This window comes from Mixophyes fleayi, chromosome 6 (genome assembly GCF_038048845.1).
Source record: "Mixophyes fleayi isolate aMixFle1 chromosome 6, aMixFle1.hap1, whole genome shotgun sequence".
In the NCBI taxonomy this organism is placed as follows: Eukaryota; Metazoa; Chordata; class Amphibia; order Anura; family Limnodynastidae; genus Mixophyes; species Mixophyes fleayi.
In genome coordinates, this window is record NC_134407.1 from 219,510,719 (window position 1) to 219,530,394 (window position 19,676).

At 41.2% G+C, this 19,676-nt stretch overlaps 2 protein-coding genes across 3 annotated transcripts in view; one reads left to right on the plus strand and one right to left on the minus strand.

The window, feature by feature from the left end:
- LOC142159791 (uncharacterized) overlaps window positions 1-19,676 on the plus strand; it is a 1,176,369-nt gene that overhangs the window by 850,856 nt on the left and 305,837 nt on the right. The gene's annotated exons all lie outside the window — the stretch shown is intronic.
- LOC142160638 (uncharacterized) overlaps window positions 1-19,676 on the minus strand; it is a 97,750-nt gene that overhangs the window by 38,102 nt on the left and 39,972 nt on the right. Inside the window, 4 exon segments of the mRNA XM_075215501.1 lie at window positions 5,006-6,506; window positions 9,523-9,634; window positions 9,798-9,895; window positions 15,923-16,022. Of these exon segments, the coding sequence (XP_075071602.1) occupies window positions 5,006-6,506; window positions 9,523-9,634; window positions 9,798-9,895; window positions 15,923-16,022 (1,811 nt within the window).

The window sequence follows — 19,676 nt, forward strand, 5'->3', positions numbered from 1 at the left end:
GCTGACCATCTAATTAGATTTGCTCCTTCACCAGTGTTGTGGGACTGAGTAAAAGGGTCAAGTCTAATACACCAGATGGTGAGATTACAAATATATATATATATATATAAGTGCACAATAGGGAGAGAAGTGTAACAGTCATGAACAGAATGTGTCGCTTTGATAGTATACCCAAATCAAGTTAATTGAGAAAGGCTTAGTTTCAATGCAGGAGAATAAAACACCAAAAATTGCAAAAACCTATTCCATGCAAAAAGACATTTCTGTAAAACATGGAAAAACTGAAACATAAAACCTGTTCCAGAACAGACATCTTGCCTCAGTCTAAAGCCATTTGCTTTTCAGTATGGTCCAGTAGTAGCAGGTGCGGAGGGTCCGTTCAGCAGGAAAATGTCAGATGGGAATGGAAAGCACTCAACAAAGATTCCTTTTCTGTAACCCTTACGGTTCTGTTGGTTATCAGTAGCACTTAGAAGAGACCTTCCCAATGGCTTGGACAGGTGAAGTTCAGACATGCCTTTGACAAGGATCCAGTCACCTGGTTGGATGTTATGGGCAGAGTTTCGGCTTGTTGGAACATGGGTAGATTTAACGCATTACTGTAAATGACTAATGATTTATGTAAATTGTTGGAAATAATGCCCCAATGTATAGCTGCCCCAGTTAGATCGAAAGTGGGAAACCACTGGGTTAACATGTGAGAAGGCAATTAAAGGTTTGCTGCTTTAATAATAGTACTTGTAGTGATATGGTTAATGTAATCTCCATAATAGTGTGCATCAATGGTGGAATCTCCTTTTTTTATATGTAATATCACCATCTGAAGGAGACCTGCTTCCATATTTTGGCACTACAGCACCCTTCAGATGTGTTATGTTGCACAGAGAAATATTTGGTGCTGATATGGTCACTAAGTGAAGATAAGCAGAGGGGTATACATTCGTTGTTCTGCTGTGTTTGTGTGAGGGCACTAGCTCCAGATGACAACAGCTAGATCACTATTCACTACAATACCTTCTCTTAATACCTATAATCAGCACACTGCCAAGAACAGCAATCTACTTAGTCTGCTCACCTGGACCACTGTGCAGCTTTATCTACTCTTCAATTTAGCCCTTCACCTGTTTCTAGCCTTTATAAAGTCCCTCAGTTCTACCAAACCTTGGCACAAGCAAAGTTTTATTTTGGCTTTTCCTGCTTGTGTTTTTAAGAAAACTTGATATGTTGACTGTACAACACGATTCTACTTTCTCCAATCCGTTGACTTCAACTTGTACATCACTACCAGTCCTCTTAGGACTAAGAGGCTTAACCACAGCCAAAGCTTATAGCTACCCCAGCCAAAGGTTCTTTCATGGGAGCTACCAGCACTGTGGCATTCTGTTCAGCTGTACTATCTTTGGATATTGCACGCTTTATTGCAATAAATTAACAATGCTTACTCAATATCTGGATATACAATTTTCTTTTTAGTATACATTCTATAAATGTATTATTAACCTTTCTTTATAAGGTGCCACAAAAGGTCTGCAGCACCATACATGACATATACAGAAAGCAGTGATCAATAATACATTACATAATACATGAAGAACAAAATACAAAACACCAGACATACTAAATGAATAAATATACAGGTAACATGGTAATGCAGATGAAATTATTTACAGGACAGTGAGTGAGAGTGATGGTAGTGACCAGTGTGAAGTAGGCCTTAGCTTAAGAAAACAGGGCTACGGTACAGAGAATGATGGAATATTAGAAGGAAAAGACAAGGAAAGAGAGCCCCGCTCATGAGTTACATCCTAAAGGAAAGCAGGAGACACAAATAGGATGGTACCAACTGGAGGAGTGGGAGTGAAAGTTTGGAGGAAGGCTGATTTCAATAAAGAAATGAGTCTTAAGGGGATGCTTGAGGCCTTTGAGAACAAAGGCTAATCTGATGGAAGTGTGGGAGATTGCCCAGGCTGCTCCCCAGCTGTGGAACAAAGCCCTGGTTGCAGGAGTGGGAAGAGATAATCTGTGAAGTAGTGAGGCGGCGGTCATTGGAAGACCACAGGGGGGCGATAAAGAGTATAGGAAGAGATGAGGTTGAAGATGTGGGGGGGAATGATTGAGAGCTTTGAATCTTAGGCTGAGGAGTTTAATTTAAATTTAATTCTGTAGGCCACCGCGAGCCAATGTAGCGACCGGTGAAGGGGGAAATATAACGATAATAGAGATAGAGTGGCAGGAGAGAAAAATAAGGCGGACAGCAGCATTCAGGATAGACTTAAGAGGGGCGTCATGGTGACAGTTAGTGTTTAATAAGATATTCTTGAAATAGTCTTTGTTCAAAATGATATGAAGGTTTATTCAGCAAAAAAGACATCCCTTATCCGACACGCAGGTCAGGGCTGTCGAGTGCATACAGTGAATTATGCCACACCTAAAATACTTTTTAACATAATAAAACCAAGAACAGGATATGATTTTGTCCCAGTGAATATTAACTTAAATACAGCTTTTCTTGATAGAAGTTCTTTAGAGAAGAACAATTTCGTATACGGTATAAGATCAGCTTTTGCACCTGTGATGTTTTCCTGTCTGTAAACTGCCAGACATTTCTTTTGTCACGTACACACTTTTAAACATCCTATACAGCATCATACAGTATAATATGGCTGCGTGAATAGAAAAATGGCTACACTATAGCAAGCATAATATTATGACTTTCACATCATGTAGGCGAGAGAAATGATTACAGCAGTCAATGTATGAGAGTGAATAAAAATTGTGGTGGTCTCCTTGGTGAGTAAGGGTCGTATCATGTATATATTCTGGAGGTGGAAGTAGCAGGATTTTGAAAGGGACAGAAAATGAGGCTTGAAGGAAAGGGAGGAGTCAAGGATGACCCCAAGGCAAAGGACTTGAAAGACAGAAAGGAGGGTATTATTAACAGAAATAGAGAAGGTAGGTGAGCCCTGTAAGGGGGGGAAGATTAGTTCAGTTTTGGAAATACTGAATTTAAGAAAAACGAAGATCCAAGATCAGATGACCTTGAGACAGCAGGAGACATGTGACATAAGTAAAGGGGAGAGAACAGGGGTTGAAAGATAGATTTGGGTATTATCAGCATAGATGTGGTACTGGAGGAGTGGATGGAGACGTCAAGGAAGGAGGTGTAGTCGGAGACGAGCAGGGAGCCAAGAAGAGAATCTTGGGGACAGGTAATGGAAGAGGGGGGTTGTGGAGTCGTGTAGAGACTGAAAAGGAGCAGTTGGTGAGGTAAGAGGAGAAACAGAAGAGGGCAGTGTTGCAGAGGCCTATAAATTTGAGAGTTTGCAAAAGGAGGGCATAGTTAATGGTACCGAAGACAGCAGAGAGGCCAAGAAGGAAGACGTGTCCTTTAGATTTAGTGAAGGTCATTGGTGACCTTAGTTAGGGCAGTTTCAGGAGTGGAAAACCGAATTGGAGTGGGTCAAGGAGTGAGTGTGAAGAGAGAAAGGAGGTGAGATGGTTGTAGACAACCCATTCGAGAAGTTTGGTGGCAAAAGGGATGGTTTTTGGATATAGGGGAAACGAAAGCATGTTTGAAAGAGGAGAAATAGGTTGAGGAGGTGGGTAAGGTGGAAGCAGGCCTGAAGAGAGAGGGAGTGGGGAAGATGTGAGGGATGGGGTCCTGTGGGCAGGTGAAGAGGAGAGAAGGGTGCGAACTTCATCTGCAGATACCTGAGCAAAGAAATATAAGGGGGGTTGGCTAAGAAGAGGGAGTGACAATGGGGAGGAGGGGATGGAGATAGTGTCCACAGAGGAGAGTGGGACCAGGTGGGGCAAGAAGGCTCTGCTGGGAGATGTCATGACGTATTGACTCAATTTTGGAGGTGAAGTTGGTAGCAAAGTTTACAGCAGAGAGTAAGGATGGGAGTGGGAGAAAGGCTAGAAGGGTTGAAGGATTGGCAGGAAATAGGAGCCTTAAAGAAGTATTGCTTAGTGAGTGATAGAGCCGAACTGTAAGAGGCGAGTATGAACTTGAAGCAAAGGAAATCAGCATGAGTGCGTGACTAATTTGTTCTGCACTATGGGAGTATCTTTGAAGACAGCAGGTAGGTTTGGAGTGATATGTTTAAGGCAGGGACCGAAGAAGCTTGATGGTGACAACTGTGGTGAGTCAAGTGCAGTGATAAGGGTGTGATTATAGATGGTGGCAGACTCATCAGGGCAAGAAAGAGTGGTGATTAGAGAGAGTAGTGAGTCCAGGAATGAGAACGTGGTAGGATCAATAGTGTCAAGGTTACGCCTGCGAGAGTAGCCTTAGAGGATGGGGAAGGTGAGAAAGGTGGAAAGATGCTAAGGGAAGAGATGGTGGTCAGTGAGGGAAAGGTGAATTGATGACGTCAGAGACAGTACTGAGGTGCTAAACCAGATCAAGGGAGTGGCCACTGCGGTAGGAGAGAGAGGCGGTGCATTGAGAGAGAGAGACCAAGGGAGAAGGAGAGGGAGAGAAGTTGAGGATCTAGAGAAAAAGAGATCATAGATATAGGCCACTTTGTTACAGACTGACTTGGCATTCCAGAAACGACAGGATAGAAGAGAGGAGATGTCGACGAGGTTGCTGGACTGAAAGGGTGTGTATAATATTGAGCGAGGTGCATTAAAGGGAGAGAGGGTTGGAATTGGATGAGAAACAGAACTAGGAGGTGACCTGTCAGTGGGCAAGGGATGGGATGAAGGAGAGCAACATGTGGGAGAGGAGTGGAGATGGGGAACATTGGGGGGGGCTGGGAGACTGAGAGGCAGAAGAAAGAAGTGATGCAAGGGAATAAATTTCCGAGCGGTAAAAGAGGGCGGGTGTATGTAGGAACATGCATCATTTACAATTATAAAAGGCACTACTTTTACAATGTTTATAGTATTCTTGCAACCTGTTTCATATCTATCATCTCATGGAAATTGCTTTTCTTATGAGTCTATTATCTGATGTTTTAGGAGAGATTGTGTGTAAAATTATTTCCACACTCAGAACATGGGACTGTTTTTCTCACCTGTGTGAATTTTCTGATGTTTAACTAGATCTGTGCTCTCTCGAAAGCATTTCCCACACTCAGAACATGGAAATGGTTTCTCACCTGTATGAGTTCTCTGATGTTTAACAAGATTGGATTTATCTGTAAAGCATTTCCCACACTCAGAACATGTGAATGGTTTCTCACCTGTGTGAATTCTCTGATGTGAAACCAGACCGGATTTCTTTGTAAAACATTTCCCACAATTAGAACATGAAAATGGTTTCTCACCTGTGTGAATTTTCTGATGTTTAACAAGATCTGTGCTCTCTCGAAAGCATTTCCCACACTCAGAACATGGAAATGGTTTCTCACCTGTATGAGTTCTCTGATGTTTAACAAGATTGGATTTATCTGTAAAGCATTTCCCACACTCAGAACATGGGAATGGTTTCTCACCTGTGTGACTTCTCTGATGTGAAACCAGAGCCGATTTCCGTGTAAAACATTTCCCACAATTAGAACATGAAAAGGGCATCTCACCTGTGTGAATTCTCTGATGTTGAACCAGACCTGATTTCTTTGTATAACATTTCCCACACTCAGAACATGGAAATGGTTTCTCACCTGTGTGAATTTTCTGATGTGAAACCAGACCTGATTTGTTTGTAAAACATTTCCCACACTCAGAACATGGAAATGGACTCTCACCTGTGTGAATTTTCTGATGTGAAACCAGAACAAATTTGTTTGTAAAACATTTCCCACAATTAAAACATGAAAATGGCTTCTCACCTGTGTGAATTCTCTTATGTTTAACAAGATCTGTGCTCTCTCGAAAGCATTTCCCACACTCAGAACATGGAAATGGTTTCTCACCTGTGTGAATTTTCTGATGTTTAACAAGATCTGTGTTCTCTCGAAAGCATTTCCCACACTCAGAACATGGAAATGGTTTCTCACCTGTGTGAATTTTCAGATGTGAAACCAGACCTGATTTCTTTGTAAAACATTTCCCACACTCAGAACATGGAAATGGTTTCTCACCTGTGTGAATTCTCTGATGTGAATCCAGACCTGATTTCTTTGTAAAACATTTCCCACACTCAGAACATGGAAATGGTTTCTCACCTGTGTGAATTCTCAGATGTGAAACCAGACCTGATTTCTTTGTAAAACATTTCCCACACTCAGAACATGGAAATGGTTTCTCACCTGTGTGAATTCTCTGATGTGAATCCAGAACTGATTTATATGTAAAACATTTCCCACATTCAGAACATGGAAATATTGTATCACCACTATGAGTTGTATTAGGTATAGAAATATCTGAGTTAATAACAAAACATGCCTCATAATTAGAGGGATCAGATGATATATGTGCACTGTTAAGTAATTGATCTATATTTGGAGTAATGGGTTTTCCTCCTGGAAAATCTTTTATGATGTTATCTTCTATTTTATATCCTGGAGACAAAACGAGATATCCCTCTGAAGTATTCCGGCTTTTGCGCCCATCTGCTGCAAATAAAGTAGATGTATGTAAATTAGACATTGAGTAGCAAATTTTCATACATTTAGTGAGTTCAAAATGTTCAATTGTTTAATTTCTACTTGCAAACAAGAACACTTCTTTAGAAATCTAAATGTAAAAATGTGATGATAGCAGGATGTTAGTGTAGGAACCCAGAGGAAAATCCTGGTATCTAGGGGTTCAGGATCACACAGGCAAAGAAAAGGTGTGGATACAACTGTACCTTTATTACAGATAACTGCAAACAATAGCTTATCAAACAATACTTTAAATAACATCCAGTGCTCACCAAACTTCAGCCATCACCCAGTGACACCCCAGTGTTCAATAACCCCAAATCATCAATAAAGAAAATGGGATTTCTTTACTAGTCCAAGTTATAGGGAAATGATGATGTTCGTGATAATTAAATCAGACAGAGCAAACAAATCTGCAAGTCCAAGAAAAGCTTGTAATCCAAACTATCACAATACTCCCAGGCAGAAATCCTCAGCACACTGAGGACCTGCGACTCCAACACCAAAAGCATTTAGAAGGAATTGACACACACTGAAGTCTCTCCTGCAGGTCTTTTTAAAGGGAGAAAATTTCCCACACTGGAAAGCTCACCCCCTAAGGGGCTGGAGATGGGAGGAGAGAGCCGTCATCCCCTCATGGTTTTCCCTCCTACTGTTTTGGAGCCTAGGAGTCTGACACATTTCCAGGTAGAACAATAACTACTCAACTAGTTGCTGACTAACCTTATCCTGGTTAGGTAACAGAGCCTCCCTGTTTTATCCCCTTCTAGGCATTTGTGATGTCAGAGGGGCTCCAGAGGCTGCTGGCTTCTTGTTTGTAAGAGGTGGGGTGATGCCTTGATCAGGAAACAGTACATCCATGTTGTAATCTGATATGATGTTCAGATGAATACATGTAAACCACCTGGCTTTATTTAAAAATAGTAAGGATTAACTTAGACCCATCATGATAGGTTTTATCCATAGTTAGATTGTGTAACAAATGAGGGTAATACATTAAAACAACCCAATGTTCAACTAAACACAAGCATCTTATCATCCTAAGTGTTTAAAATGACAGATGGGGAGATGATAACTGTCAGACCCATCTTGTCACAACATACAGCAATTATACAGATAAAACATTGGCTTAAAATATAACACATTACAAAGCACATTGCATAGACCCAGCCACAGGGACATGCAGATTGCATAGACCCAGCCACAGGGACATACAGATTGCATAGACCCAGCCACAGGGACATGCAAATTGCATAGACCCAGCCACAGGGACATACAGATTGCATAGACCCAGCCACAGGGACATGCAGATTGCATAGACCCAGCCACAGGGACATACAGATTGCATAGACCCAGCCACAGGGACATGCAGATTGCATAGACCCAGCCACAGGGACATGCAGATTGCATAGACCCAGCCACAGGGACATACAGATTGCATAGACCCAGCCACAGGGACATACAGATTGCATAGACCCAGCCACAGGGACATGCAGATTGCATAGACCCAGCCACAGGGACATACAGATTGCATAGACCCAGCCACAGGGACATGCAGATTGCATAGACCCAGCCACAGGGACATGCAGATTGCATAGACCCAGCCACAGGGACATACAGATTGCATAGACCCAGCCACAGGGACATACAGATTGCATAGACCCAGCCACAGGGACATACAGATTGCATAGACCCAGCCACAGGGACATACAGATTGCATAGACCCAGCCACAGGGACATACAGATTGCATAGACCCAGCCACAGGGACATACAGATTGCATAGACCCAGCCACAGGGACATACAGATTGCATAGACCCAGCCACAGGGACATACAGATTACACAGTCACATATGACAATGCAAAAATGCAGTTTGGTGTGTAATATTTCCCAAGCACACACACGGACCAGCCCGTATCAAAGGACAGGGAACCTCATTAGCCAGTGACATTGTCCAACTACAATGCTCATACAGACACTGCCCACACACAAACGTTGAAGCTTTGATACTCTAGTAGATATGGCCTAAATTAACACCACATCCTATCCATTGGTCTAGACTACTGAAAGTTCACCAAGTGGACATATAGTTAGCAAAACGAGTGAAGCAGTCTCTATATGTCCCTCTGATCAACATCAGGCAGCATAGACACGAGGGCAGATTAATGTCACTAATTTAAGCTGAAGCCTCTATGTAGACAGGTACTGAGAGGGAAGGAGAGCAGCTTGACAGAGCAATACAGCACAGTAGGAAATAGCAACACATAATGATGAAGGCACAGATCGGAGGAGAGCATTAGGACCGAGTAGGAGAATGGAGCAGGGCACAGATGGGCAACAGCAGAAAGTGTAAAAAAATCAAAAGGGCAGAGCAGGATATAGAGACAGGTCAGAAGATGAGCAACAGTACAAAGCACCAACCACAGAGATATGAGGGGAGCTATGGTACAATGATGGGTGTGTGATTATAGTTCTGCGAGTCCAAGAAGGTAGAGATTGCGTGAAGTGTTTGTTGTGATGAAATATATGCGGGAAATAACCTGCTTTAGTATTGCAGTGTTACACATACTGTGAGTAAAACATTCAGGAATTATTACACAAAGATGATAATGGGGAATGCCACATGTACTACTGCACGGGGAGGATCATGAGTAATACCATCCATCTCATCACATAACCAAAGCAAATGTTCTATGACCTGAACAAACATCGGTCCCAACTCAAGAAACACACCCAAGAACACCAACCCACCGAACTAACGAGAGTACCATCAAGATGAGCCAAATTCCAATATTAGTACATCTACACAGCAACAGAAACACCACATCACCACCCCAACCTACACTGCACCACGGAAAACTCCCAACAAAAATCCTGACTCTCCCACTGTGCAGATACTTTTTATGGGTGTAGAACAAGTGATTGTGGTAGTGTCTGGACAAGGAGAATGTGTCACTGTTTTCTGTAATAAGTGTTTATTACTCACCAGTGCTGATATCTGTAGGGATTTCCTCCTCCTTACACTGCTGATCACCCCTCACATACATCTCTTCTTCTCCATCTATATTTTCTACCTTAATATCATTCAGATCATCAACCTAAATAACAATAAACCCAATAAAATTACACTTTAATAATGTCTTATTTCATTAATTGATGTTAAACAGAATAATATCAGTGTATTAGACATACACAGCTTTTCTACAGATCATATAGTGAAGTCATTTTTGGTAATTTTGCGAGACCATAAATTCCATCTACCTGACACTCCTGTGGGATACTGTAATTTTCCTCTGTACAATCCTGTGAATAAAGAGGACGGGGACATCTCTCTGGGGTATTTCTGTTACTGGATCCATCTGTAGAAGACACACAGTGACTGATACATTGCTTAGGTGTAATGGTCAGATGTTGTGTGTACAATAACCTAAGCAACCTAGGAGGCATCTCTCTTCTTATGTTCCAAAAGTTTTTGTAAAACAGTAAAAACAGGCTGACAATGCAAACCCCCCATCATAGATAAGATACATACAACGATCCCTGTTCGTACAAAGATATTTCTATGTGTCCAGCACAGAACTTGATTTAACAAGTCTCAGAGGGGAGAAGAGGGAGGTTGGATTCAGATTTGTATTAGACAGCCCACACCCAGGTAGTTTTAGCTTCAGTTAAAACATTGTCGAGAAAGCTGTGTCCAATAAATTATCCTGAATTCACTGAGTGCGATGAAGCAACGGGGCTCCTCGGATCAAGACATTTCTCAACAAGCAAATTGTATTCCGCAGCTAAGTACTTATTCATTTTATATGTATGTGTTATCATAAACATTTGTATTATCTCTTTACAACTGTTGTTTGTCATTTATTATAAATTTCACACCAGAACACAAGAGTTAAGCAGTGTGACTAAGCAGAAGGAAACATTAAGCGCAGTACCATAGGAACATGGAACCAACAGTATAAAGCTTGTACCCAGCCTCTTCCACCTTACTACTGATGAAGGCATTGTGGATTAATGTCAACATCTCTGCCCATTGTTTAACTGAAAAAGTCTCCTGAAAAACTTGTTCCCACTTTTCAACACAATCCAGCAAAGCATCAACTGCAGATGTCCCACAACATACCTTAGATAAGAGGCTGTGAACCCATATATGAAACATGAAAAGACTGGGGATGGGGTAACATTTTCTTGTTTAGGAGAAAAGACACAAAATGTTTCAGTTGATCAAATATCTCATAAAATAAAAAAAAACAGAAGGGAACTAAATATGGAACGATCTGGAAAATGCAAAGAAGTTGTGGAAAAGGTCTCAATTTAATCACATTGTGGGCAGATACTGTATAAGAAGATCTGCCTCAGTATGAGTACGTGGTTTACAGTATAAAGTTGGGAGAGGTCATGGGATATCTTCGAGCCCAAGTATTCCCCTGACTGCCTGGACCAACTGAAGTATAAAGAGGAGGACACACAGGAAACATGAGAGTCTGAGCGAGCAATGTAAAAGCTTGAGATTTGGATTTAATGTGAATTTTACAATTCTTCATGAGGTTGTGGATAGAGATGCCTGGCACAGAAACAGAGAACAAGTCATCTGCAAAAGCTGCAACTTTATGGTGGATGGGGCCTAATGAAATCCCTGTGATATTTGGGTTTTTCTATAACTTACATAGCAGCCATTTAAGTCAATACATTATTCATTAGGTTTTAAGAGCATGACGTAGGTTTGTACCAATACAGAATATCAAATTACACACAGACATTTTTATCATTATCTGGAGTCCTCTGTGCAGGATACAATATTTTGGTCAAGAAGCAAGATAAATAAAGCAGGATAACAGTCAGCCCTGTCTATTGTTGTGGATGGGCCCTTATCTGAAAGGCTGTCGTTTCTCTATACTCACAATAAGAGGATGTGAGCAGAGGACAAGCTTCCATTTGATAAGGTTGAAAACATTCTTAGTTTTTTCTGCATGAGTAGAAATCAATATTGCAGGAAGACCCCTGAATTCAGCAATGTAAATTAGACTAAATGCCTTGGAGATGATTACAGCATTTCAGGCTAGGAGGACCCAGGGCTCACCTTGAACTCTGAGCCCCTCTGCATAGATAACCATATAGAACTTGGCAGTAATGTCCATGTCCCAGTGTTCTTAGTAAATAAGGGAATGTTATCTAGAGAGGATTCAAATGTGAAACAATCATAGACAAATAACCCAAATAGACAAATTATTAAGTGTCTGATTGATCCTAATACAAAAGCATGAAGAGGGGAAGAGAAAGATAACCTCCAGCTGTTCCAATAGGAAAGATGGATAACTCATACATCATGGTTGGCTCTCTCAGGAAGGTGTCTCCCTGTGTCTGTAAGTAGTTGATCACTTGCTCTCACCTTATATCATTGTACATGTTGTGGTAATGACATGAGGTGTCGCAGTGTCACCTATCTGGTAACATTGGTGTGACAGTGGTTTGCACAGCTGCCTCACAGCGCTGGGGTCATGGGTTCTATTCTGACAAGGGCACTATCTATGTGAAGTTTGTATGTTCTCCCCGTGTTTGTGTAGTTGTCCTCCGGGTGCTCCAGTTTCAACCCACATTCCAAAGAAATACTGATGGGTTACTTGTGTCAGAAGCCAATTAACCTTAGTGTGTGTGTTTGTGCATGGCTGTGGAAGGGAACATTGACTGTAAGCTCCACTGAGGTAGAGACTCAATTACTAAATAATGCATTGAACAATATATAAACTGCACTATATATAAAACTTAATAAATATTTTGATAGGAAATTCAAAGCAGTTGTAAATAAGGGAGGTCCATTGGTCTCAGAATAACGGTCACCAGCTCTGCAGGAAAGGAACTAAAATGGAAGCTGACAGGATGGACCGCCTATGCCACCCTGTCTGTTGTTGCTGGGAACCATCTGGGCTTACTTTGCCACCGTTCCCTTTTGTTATCCCAAATGCACCCTCTTGCCGCAGTAGGAGGGGGCTGCCACCACTGGACTCCTTACCGGAGTCCAGAAACGGGTTTCTTAGGGGTAACTGACGCTGCTAGCATATCTCATTGCTGATGTACCTGGGCTGGTACTTCTGACCTCTTACTATGGATCAGGGAAGATGTGGATGGATCCCCCCTGGCCTATCACACTGACCAGGTCTCCAGGGTAGCAGGCAGAGTGGTGGTACTGGAAAAGCTTGGGTTCAAACCTCAGAGACAGCCGGAGAACGGATTAGAGTTAGGGTCTCATCTGCAGGTCACAGGAATACAGAAATATTGAAGATGTTTTCAAGCAGGTCTTTGAAGCAAGATGTTTATTTGCTCTCACTGGTTAGAGGTACCAGTGATCGGGTCAGATGAATTCAGAAGAACAAGTTCTCAATACAAGCTAGTGCCTTTTATACAATTTAGACACAGGCTATTTTTAGCATCAGGGTAAAACTTATTTACACAAACATGGATTTACATGTATTGCAAAGCCCACAGTATTTACACTTATCTGTGAAATTCTAGAAACGCTGTGATGTCCTGCATGACATGCTGTCTACAATGTTCAGAAAGGTTTGAACGACAAAGGCCACACAGTAACGAACTCCTGCTGGGCCTTTGGCCAGAGCAGGCATCTGACACTTCATCACAAAACTTAGTTAGCAATTCCTGCTATCAGACTTCCTCCCCATGCCTAATTGGAGGTTTAAACTGGCAATCTTACAAATTCCAAACAATGACACTTCCATACAAAACACATACCAATACACAAAATACCTCCATCCACAGAGGCTCATTGTATCAGATATCTACATCAGACATAGGTATTTGCTTTAGAAAGGTTAAAACAGAAAAAAACAAATTTTCTACCCTGGTCTCAGAAATAACGATTTCCTATCTCAACATATACACAATATCAAACATAAGTGCTTGTGCAATTATATAAATAAGTGCCCTGCACTATTTCCTTTAAATAAATTCATACCAGAAGTTAATGATTGATGATCCAGTCACAGAAGCCCAAGTGAAAGATAATTCTCCTCACTGATTTATAGTATGGTGGGAAATGGTGAGATGGGGTAGTTCTGTCACCTTCAGCAAGTACATGGTCTCCTCTATTGTTGCAAAGATCCTCTCTATAACATGATTCAGGTTATTATTTCACCTGACCTCAAAAGACCAGTTGGCTCAGCCATTTGTAGTGGTCATCTGGCACAGCCTGGTTCAGTGGAACTCCTGAGTTCCCCATGGTAGTAGTGTTCCTCAGATGGGATGAAAGAGAAATAAAGGCTAAGCCTGGTTGGCATCCCCTCATGTTGTAGGTTATGTTACATGTGTTTAATGATTTATTGCACATAGCTCGTAAAGGTTCCCAGTTGGGTCCGTAGACAACGATAGACTCTGCTTCATGTCCTTTAAAGGAGACACCATTACTTAAATTCATCAGGGTACACAGCCGACCAGAAACACCAAGTCAGTGTCAACCGCTGCCACAGAACTCTGCGGGACTTCCTTCACTAGCGATTGGCCATATTGTGCTGCTGCTAATGCCTGTCTGTCAAGAGCATGAATTCACCTATAAACAGGTTAAATTGTGGGCTGCTCAAATATCAGGGAGATTATGCTCTTTTTTCCATTCAGACTTACCAAAGTCAATGCAGGGGACGTACTGCTGCTTATGTGAAAGGGGCTTGTTGACAGTCCCTCTGCAAATTAGTTGCCCATCTGGTGGGCACTATCTAGCACAAGCCCTATTGAAGCCATAAAACCTCAGGAACCAGAGCAGGAATAAAAGGAAGCTACATCCCTCCAACATGGGAATTCTTCTTGGACAGTACTGAACTAGATATTGATCAGTGAATCATGCCAATGATTGAAACTTTTAGAGTCTGTGAAATTTACAACTTTGTGAGCCTTTGAAAAGCAGAGAGACACCAGGCTTGGTCCCTACCTTGCTGTTAGAGGAGTGAAGTTTATTGCCCAGTAGCTGGGACAGAGCTCCAGGAATAAGCTACAATAAGCAGCTTTCAGATACGGTTTTGGTGCGGTGAACCCACTGGTACTAGTTCCTAAATAGGCTTTCATCTGAGTATTATACATTGATCATAAAAGTAAGTTTTACTTTGCCATGATGATTTCATACCCACAGAGGTACCGGATATGCCAGGCTGGTACAAAAGGCCGTCTCAAGGCAAACCACCCAGCTGGTGCAGTAAAAGTGCTAAAAAGTCATCAAATATCCTCACAAGCAAAAAAAACCCTAATACTGTTCTATCTGTACAGGTTTCCAACTCATCCACACTATTCCCACTATTCATAGTGTGGATAGCAATTATTTGTAGCACTAATGGTTTATGAAAAACAGGGAATTTCATCTTCAAAAATCCCATGTGTCCCATTAACCCTACAGATATCCCCTCAAAGTGGAGACATTTTTGCTTTGAGAGCATTAACATCCACTTCATGTAATGTTCAGTTTTTATTGATAGGAAAGTGAGCCAAACTAAGTTCAGGGGATAAAGGGATAAATGTATCAAGCTGAGAGTTTCCCGGTGGGTTTGAAAAGTGGAGATGTTGCCTATAGCAACCAATCAGATTCTAGCTGTCATTTTATGGTACTAAATAAATGATAGCTAGAATATGATTGATTTTTCAAACCCGCCGGAAAACTCTCAGCTTGATACATTTACCCCCAGATATCCTCCTCCGAGGATGAATATTATCAATAGACAATGACAAGATAACTGGTAAGGGAGAATTTGTAGCTGAGCAGGGTGTGGGTTCCTCTGGTTTCAGATTATTCTGCTAGTAAGAAGCCTCAGCTTGTAGTTGGAGAAGAATTCACCAATATCCTCTGCCTGTTCTGGGCAGTAAGATGTATTTTTCCCTTAATAACTTTACTCTTGGCTCATTATCTAAAAATGTACTGTTAAATATGCTGTAGTGTCAGAATAGGTGCAAATAACCTGTGAATTCACAGTTTAAAGATAAATCACACACCCATAACTCATGTTACATGTATGGTTGTAGTGCAAGTATACAGCTTGGATCAAATAACATTAAGTGAATGTAATCATTACTGAGAACCACATACAAAACTAGTATTACTACTATTACTGCACAGGGAGGATCATGGATAATGTCACACAGGGTCTCATTCAGTTATTGAATCACTACGGTGACGTCCATTGTACTGATATATAGGAATCACTAGAGAGTGTTAGGGGAGGAGACTGGTCAGATCTCTGGGCTGGTAGCTCACAATGATATGATGTGAGGAGGAGAACAGAAGTCTTATAGGGGCTGATGGCTCCTGACTCCCCCACTGGGCAGATACTTATTCCTCATTAGTTTGTACAGACAGAGAAGGGTGTAGAATAAGAGATTGATGTAGTACTCACCTGTGCGGATATCTGTAGGGATTTCCTGTTGATCACCCCTCACATACGTCTCTTCTTCTCCCTTTATATCTTCTGCCTTAATATCAGCCAGGTTATCACCCTAAATTACCCATAAGGCAATAAAATACTACTTTAATAATGTCTGATTAAATTATTAGAGATTAACCAGAAGAATGTCAGTGTATAAAACACACACAGCTGTTCTACAGATCATATAGTGAAAAGTCCCTTTGGTATTTGGTGAGACCCTAAACCCTACCTACCTGATAGTCTTGTGGGATAATATGATTTTCCTCTGTACAATCCTGTGAAAAAAGTGGATGGAGACATCTCTCTGGGGTGTTTCTGTTACTGGATCCATCTGTAGGAGACACATTGTTACAGAATACATTTTTTATACGATTTATTGTGTGTATCTCGGTAGTCCTCAAAACTGCTTTTTCCTTTACAATAAAAAATAGTCTACTCTTACCCCATGACATGAGGGTCTGGTGATTCTCCATCATCACGTCCTTGTACAGAGCCTTGTGTCCTTCTAAATACTACCACTCCTGCATGAAGAAATAGACAATGACATCCTCACAACTTATAGGACCCTGACACACACAATGATACAGTCATCACCCAGACACATCCCCTGGTGTTACTGTATAATGTCCCATTCCCAGCAGGCACCTCTCCAGTCAGCAGCTGAATGATCTTCTTTAAATAAAAAAATGCCAATTCAGAGTTGTTATTTTTAGGGGTTAATTGTGCAAAAGTGTAATTTTTAACAACAATATCTTTCCTATATATAACAGTTTCCTAGGAAAGTGGAGTGAATATCTGAGATGGGTATGTCGAAGTCGTATAATTGGATGAACGAAAGTATATTGGTTAATATTGTTTTATCGTGCGATTGCACTCAGTACGCCACGCTACACGTAGCATAACGCGATCGCACGGTAACATACGCACGCACACACTCGCACTACAACATTTAGTTATATATACATATTTCATATTTATATGGATTCCATTCCACAGTGATTTATGAGCAGATAGTATTTAGTTTATTATTAGTTTATATATAATGATTATATGTACACTTCAGTGTTATTTAAGGTTCAGGTTATAGGAAATGTGTCATGTCTGATACCATTTTAATCCCCTATTCATCAGCAGCTGTCCGGTTCATTCGCCGAAGAGATCGCATATTGCATACTCTAGTTATTGATGTTATGGAATAAATAGTCAGAGTGATACCAAACTGTAAAATGCTAATGGACTAGTTGTAACCGGTTTCTGGGTGGGAGAATCATCTGGAATGTTGACCCTCAGCCTTTGAGGGGGTTGTTTGAACTAACCTATGACCTGTTTACACTGGACCCATCTGAAGTCTGGACCTATAGAAGCAAGCCACGTCATCTACATTGTTCTCTCTGTAACACTGAATGTATATAATCATAGCTGTGATCCCACTGGTTTCAGTCTACTCTGACCACAGTATTCTGGAGTGAAATACTGTTCACTGGTACCCGTGGGAGCGCAGCGAGCGCATGCGAATGCAGCGGTATGTATTTATCTTTTGGTATTGGCTGTATTGTATTATAATCATGTATTGAATTGTTAAACTTTGCATCTGCTAAAATAAATTACTTTGTGCCTTGGTAATACAACACAATCGCTTGGGCAATGCTTATTTGAAAACGATAGAATTACTTTAATAAGTGCAGCTCCTGTCACCAATTTGTGTCCTCTATCTATGGCCGACCCCATAGATGAATCACCTGCTTTGGACAGATTACAGCAAACAGTAAGATGACGTTGTGTTGGGAGCTGGAGGATAACAGAGACCTAAGAGTAGCCGGACCACTGAAGATGGCAGGAGCTACAGGAGAGGTAAGTTGTAAGATTCTATAAAGGATGTCACACAATATCTACCACTCCAGTCAGCAGGTAGATGACCTCTAATGTGAAATTTAATATCCCATCAGTTAAATGACTGATCATGCTCTTCACTCCCATTCCGTTGTGGTCCCAAAAGGCTCTGTTCCCGCACCTCTGCTTTTCTATCTTTCTTACTCCGACGTTTCCCCTTCTGCTTCCCCCAAGGTGGCTACAGCTCTTTGAAAGACATATTACCCCGTACATACCGACATACATATGCGGAAAGCATAAGTTGGGCTATCTAGAGGAGATGTGGTCTTGGTTGGCTTAATATTTATCTGAACATTGCAACTGAATGAGGAGGGGGCTGCTGTGCTAGGGCAGAAGAAGGTTAGAAGGTTGGAGGAGATTTTAAACTAGGCCTCATGGGTAGGGGCAAGCAAGTATTTATTTGGGCAGCATGGTGGCTAAGTGGTTAGCACTTCTGCCTTACAGCACTGGGGTCATGAGTTCAATTCCTGAACATGGCCTTATCTGTGAGGTGTTTGCGTGGGTTTCCTCCGGGTGCTCCGGTTTCCTCCCACAATCCAAAAAATGATACTGGTAGGTTAATTGGCTGCTAACAAATTGACCCCAGTCTGTGTGTCTGTCAGTCTGTGTGTCTGTCAGTCTGTGTGTCTGTCAGTCTGTGTGTCTGTCAGTCTGTGTGTCTGTCAGTCTGTGTGTCTGTCAGTCTGTGCGTGTGTTAGGGAATTTAGATTGTGAGCCCCAATGGAGCAGGGACTGATGTGAGTGAGTTCTCTGTACAGCGCTGCGGAATTAATAATAATAATAATAATAATAATAATAATAATTTATGGAATACACAGAAGAGTAGCAGGTAGGAATATAATAAGAGTCAAGATGGTGGAGAGCGGGGAAAGGGAAACAAAGCCGATAAGGAGAGGCCCATTTTAAAGCAAAAAGAAATACCTAAGTGAGGCAATAGACTTAAGTGTATGCTTGCAAATGCATGAAGCCTGACAGGTAAAATGGGGGAGTTAAAACTAGTAGCAATGAATGATATTATGTATGATATTATAAGTGGGCAGTCAACTTGGAAGGCTATTCTCTCTTCAGGAGGGATAGGGTAAATAAAAGGGGAGGAGGAGTATGTCTTTATATTAAGCCAGAGTTAAAACCAATTATTCAGGAAGTTATTTACGTGAATATTGGTGATAATATAGAGGCATTGTGGGTGAAAATATCCAGCGGAGGAAAAAGTTCAGAGAAATTGCTGATAGGGATATGCTATAAACCGCCAGATATTAGTATGATTGAGGAAGCCCAACTTCTACAGCAAATTGAAAAGGCTACACAACTAGGTTAAGTTTTAATTATAAGGGATTTTAATTATTCTGACATTGATTGGAGTACTGAAACCTGCGGTACAGCTAGGGAAAATAGGTTTCTGAGCACACTAAAAGACCATTACATGTCCCAATTAGTAGAGGAACCAACTAGAAACCGGACTATACTGGACCTAGTAATAACAAACAATGTAGACGTAAAATAAAATATTCAAGTAAGGGAACACTTGGGAAACAGTGATCATAATATGGTCTCATTTGAAACTAGTTTCCAGAAGCAACGGTATAAGGGATCAACTAGGACTTTAAACCTTAGAAAGGCAAATTTCAATATGCTAAAGCAGTCTATAAAGTGCATAGACTGGGACAAAGTTTTTGAAGGAAAAAATACGGAAGAAAAGTTATAAATGTTGTTGGAAACATATACGTACAAGTTCATTCCTATGGGAAATAAATGTGAAAGAATTAAGTTTAAACCAATGTGGCTAAATAAAAAGGTAAGGAAAGCGATGCAAAGGAAGAAGCGTGCATTTAAA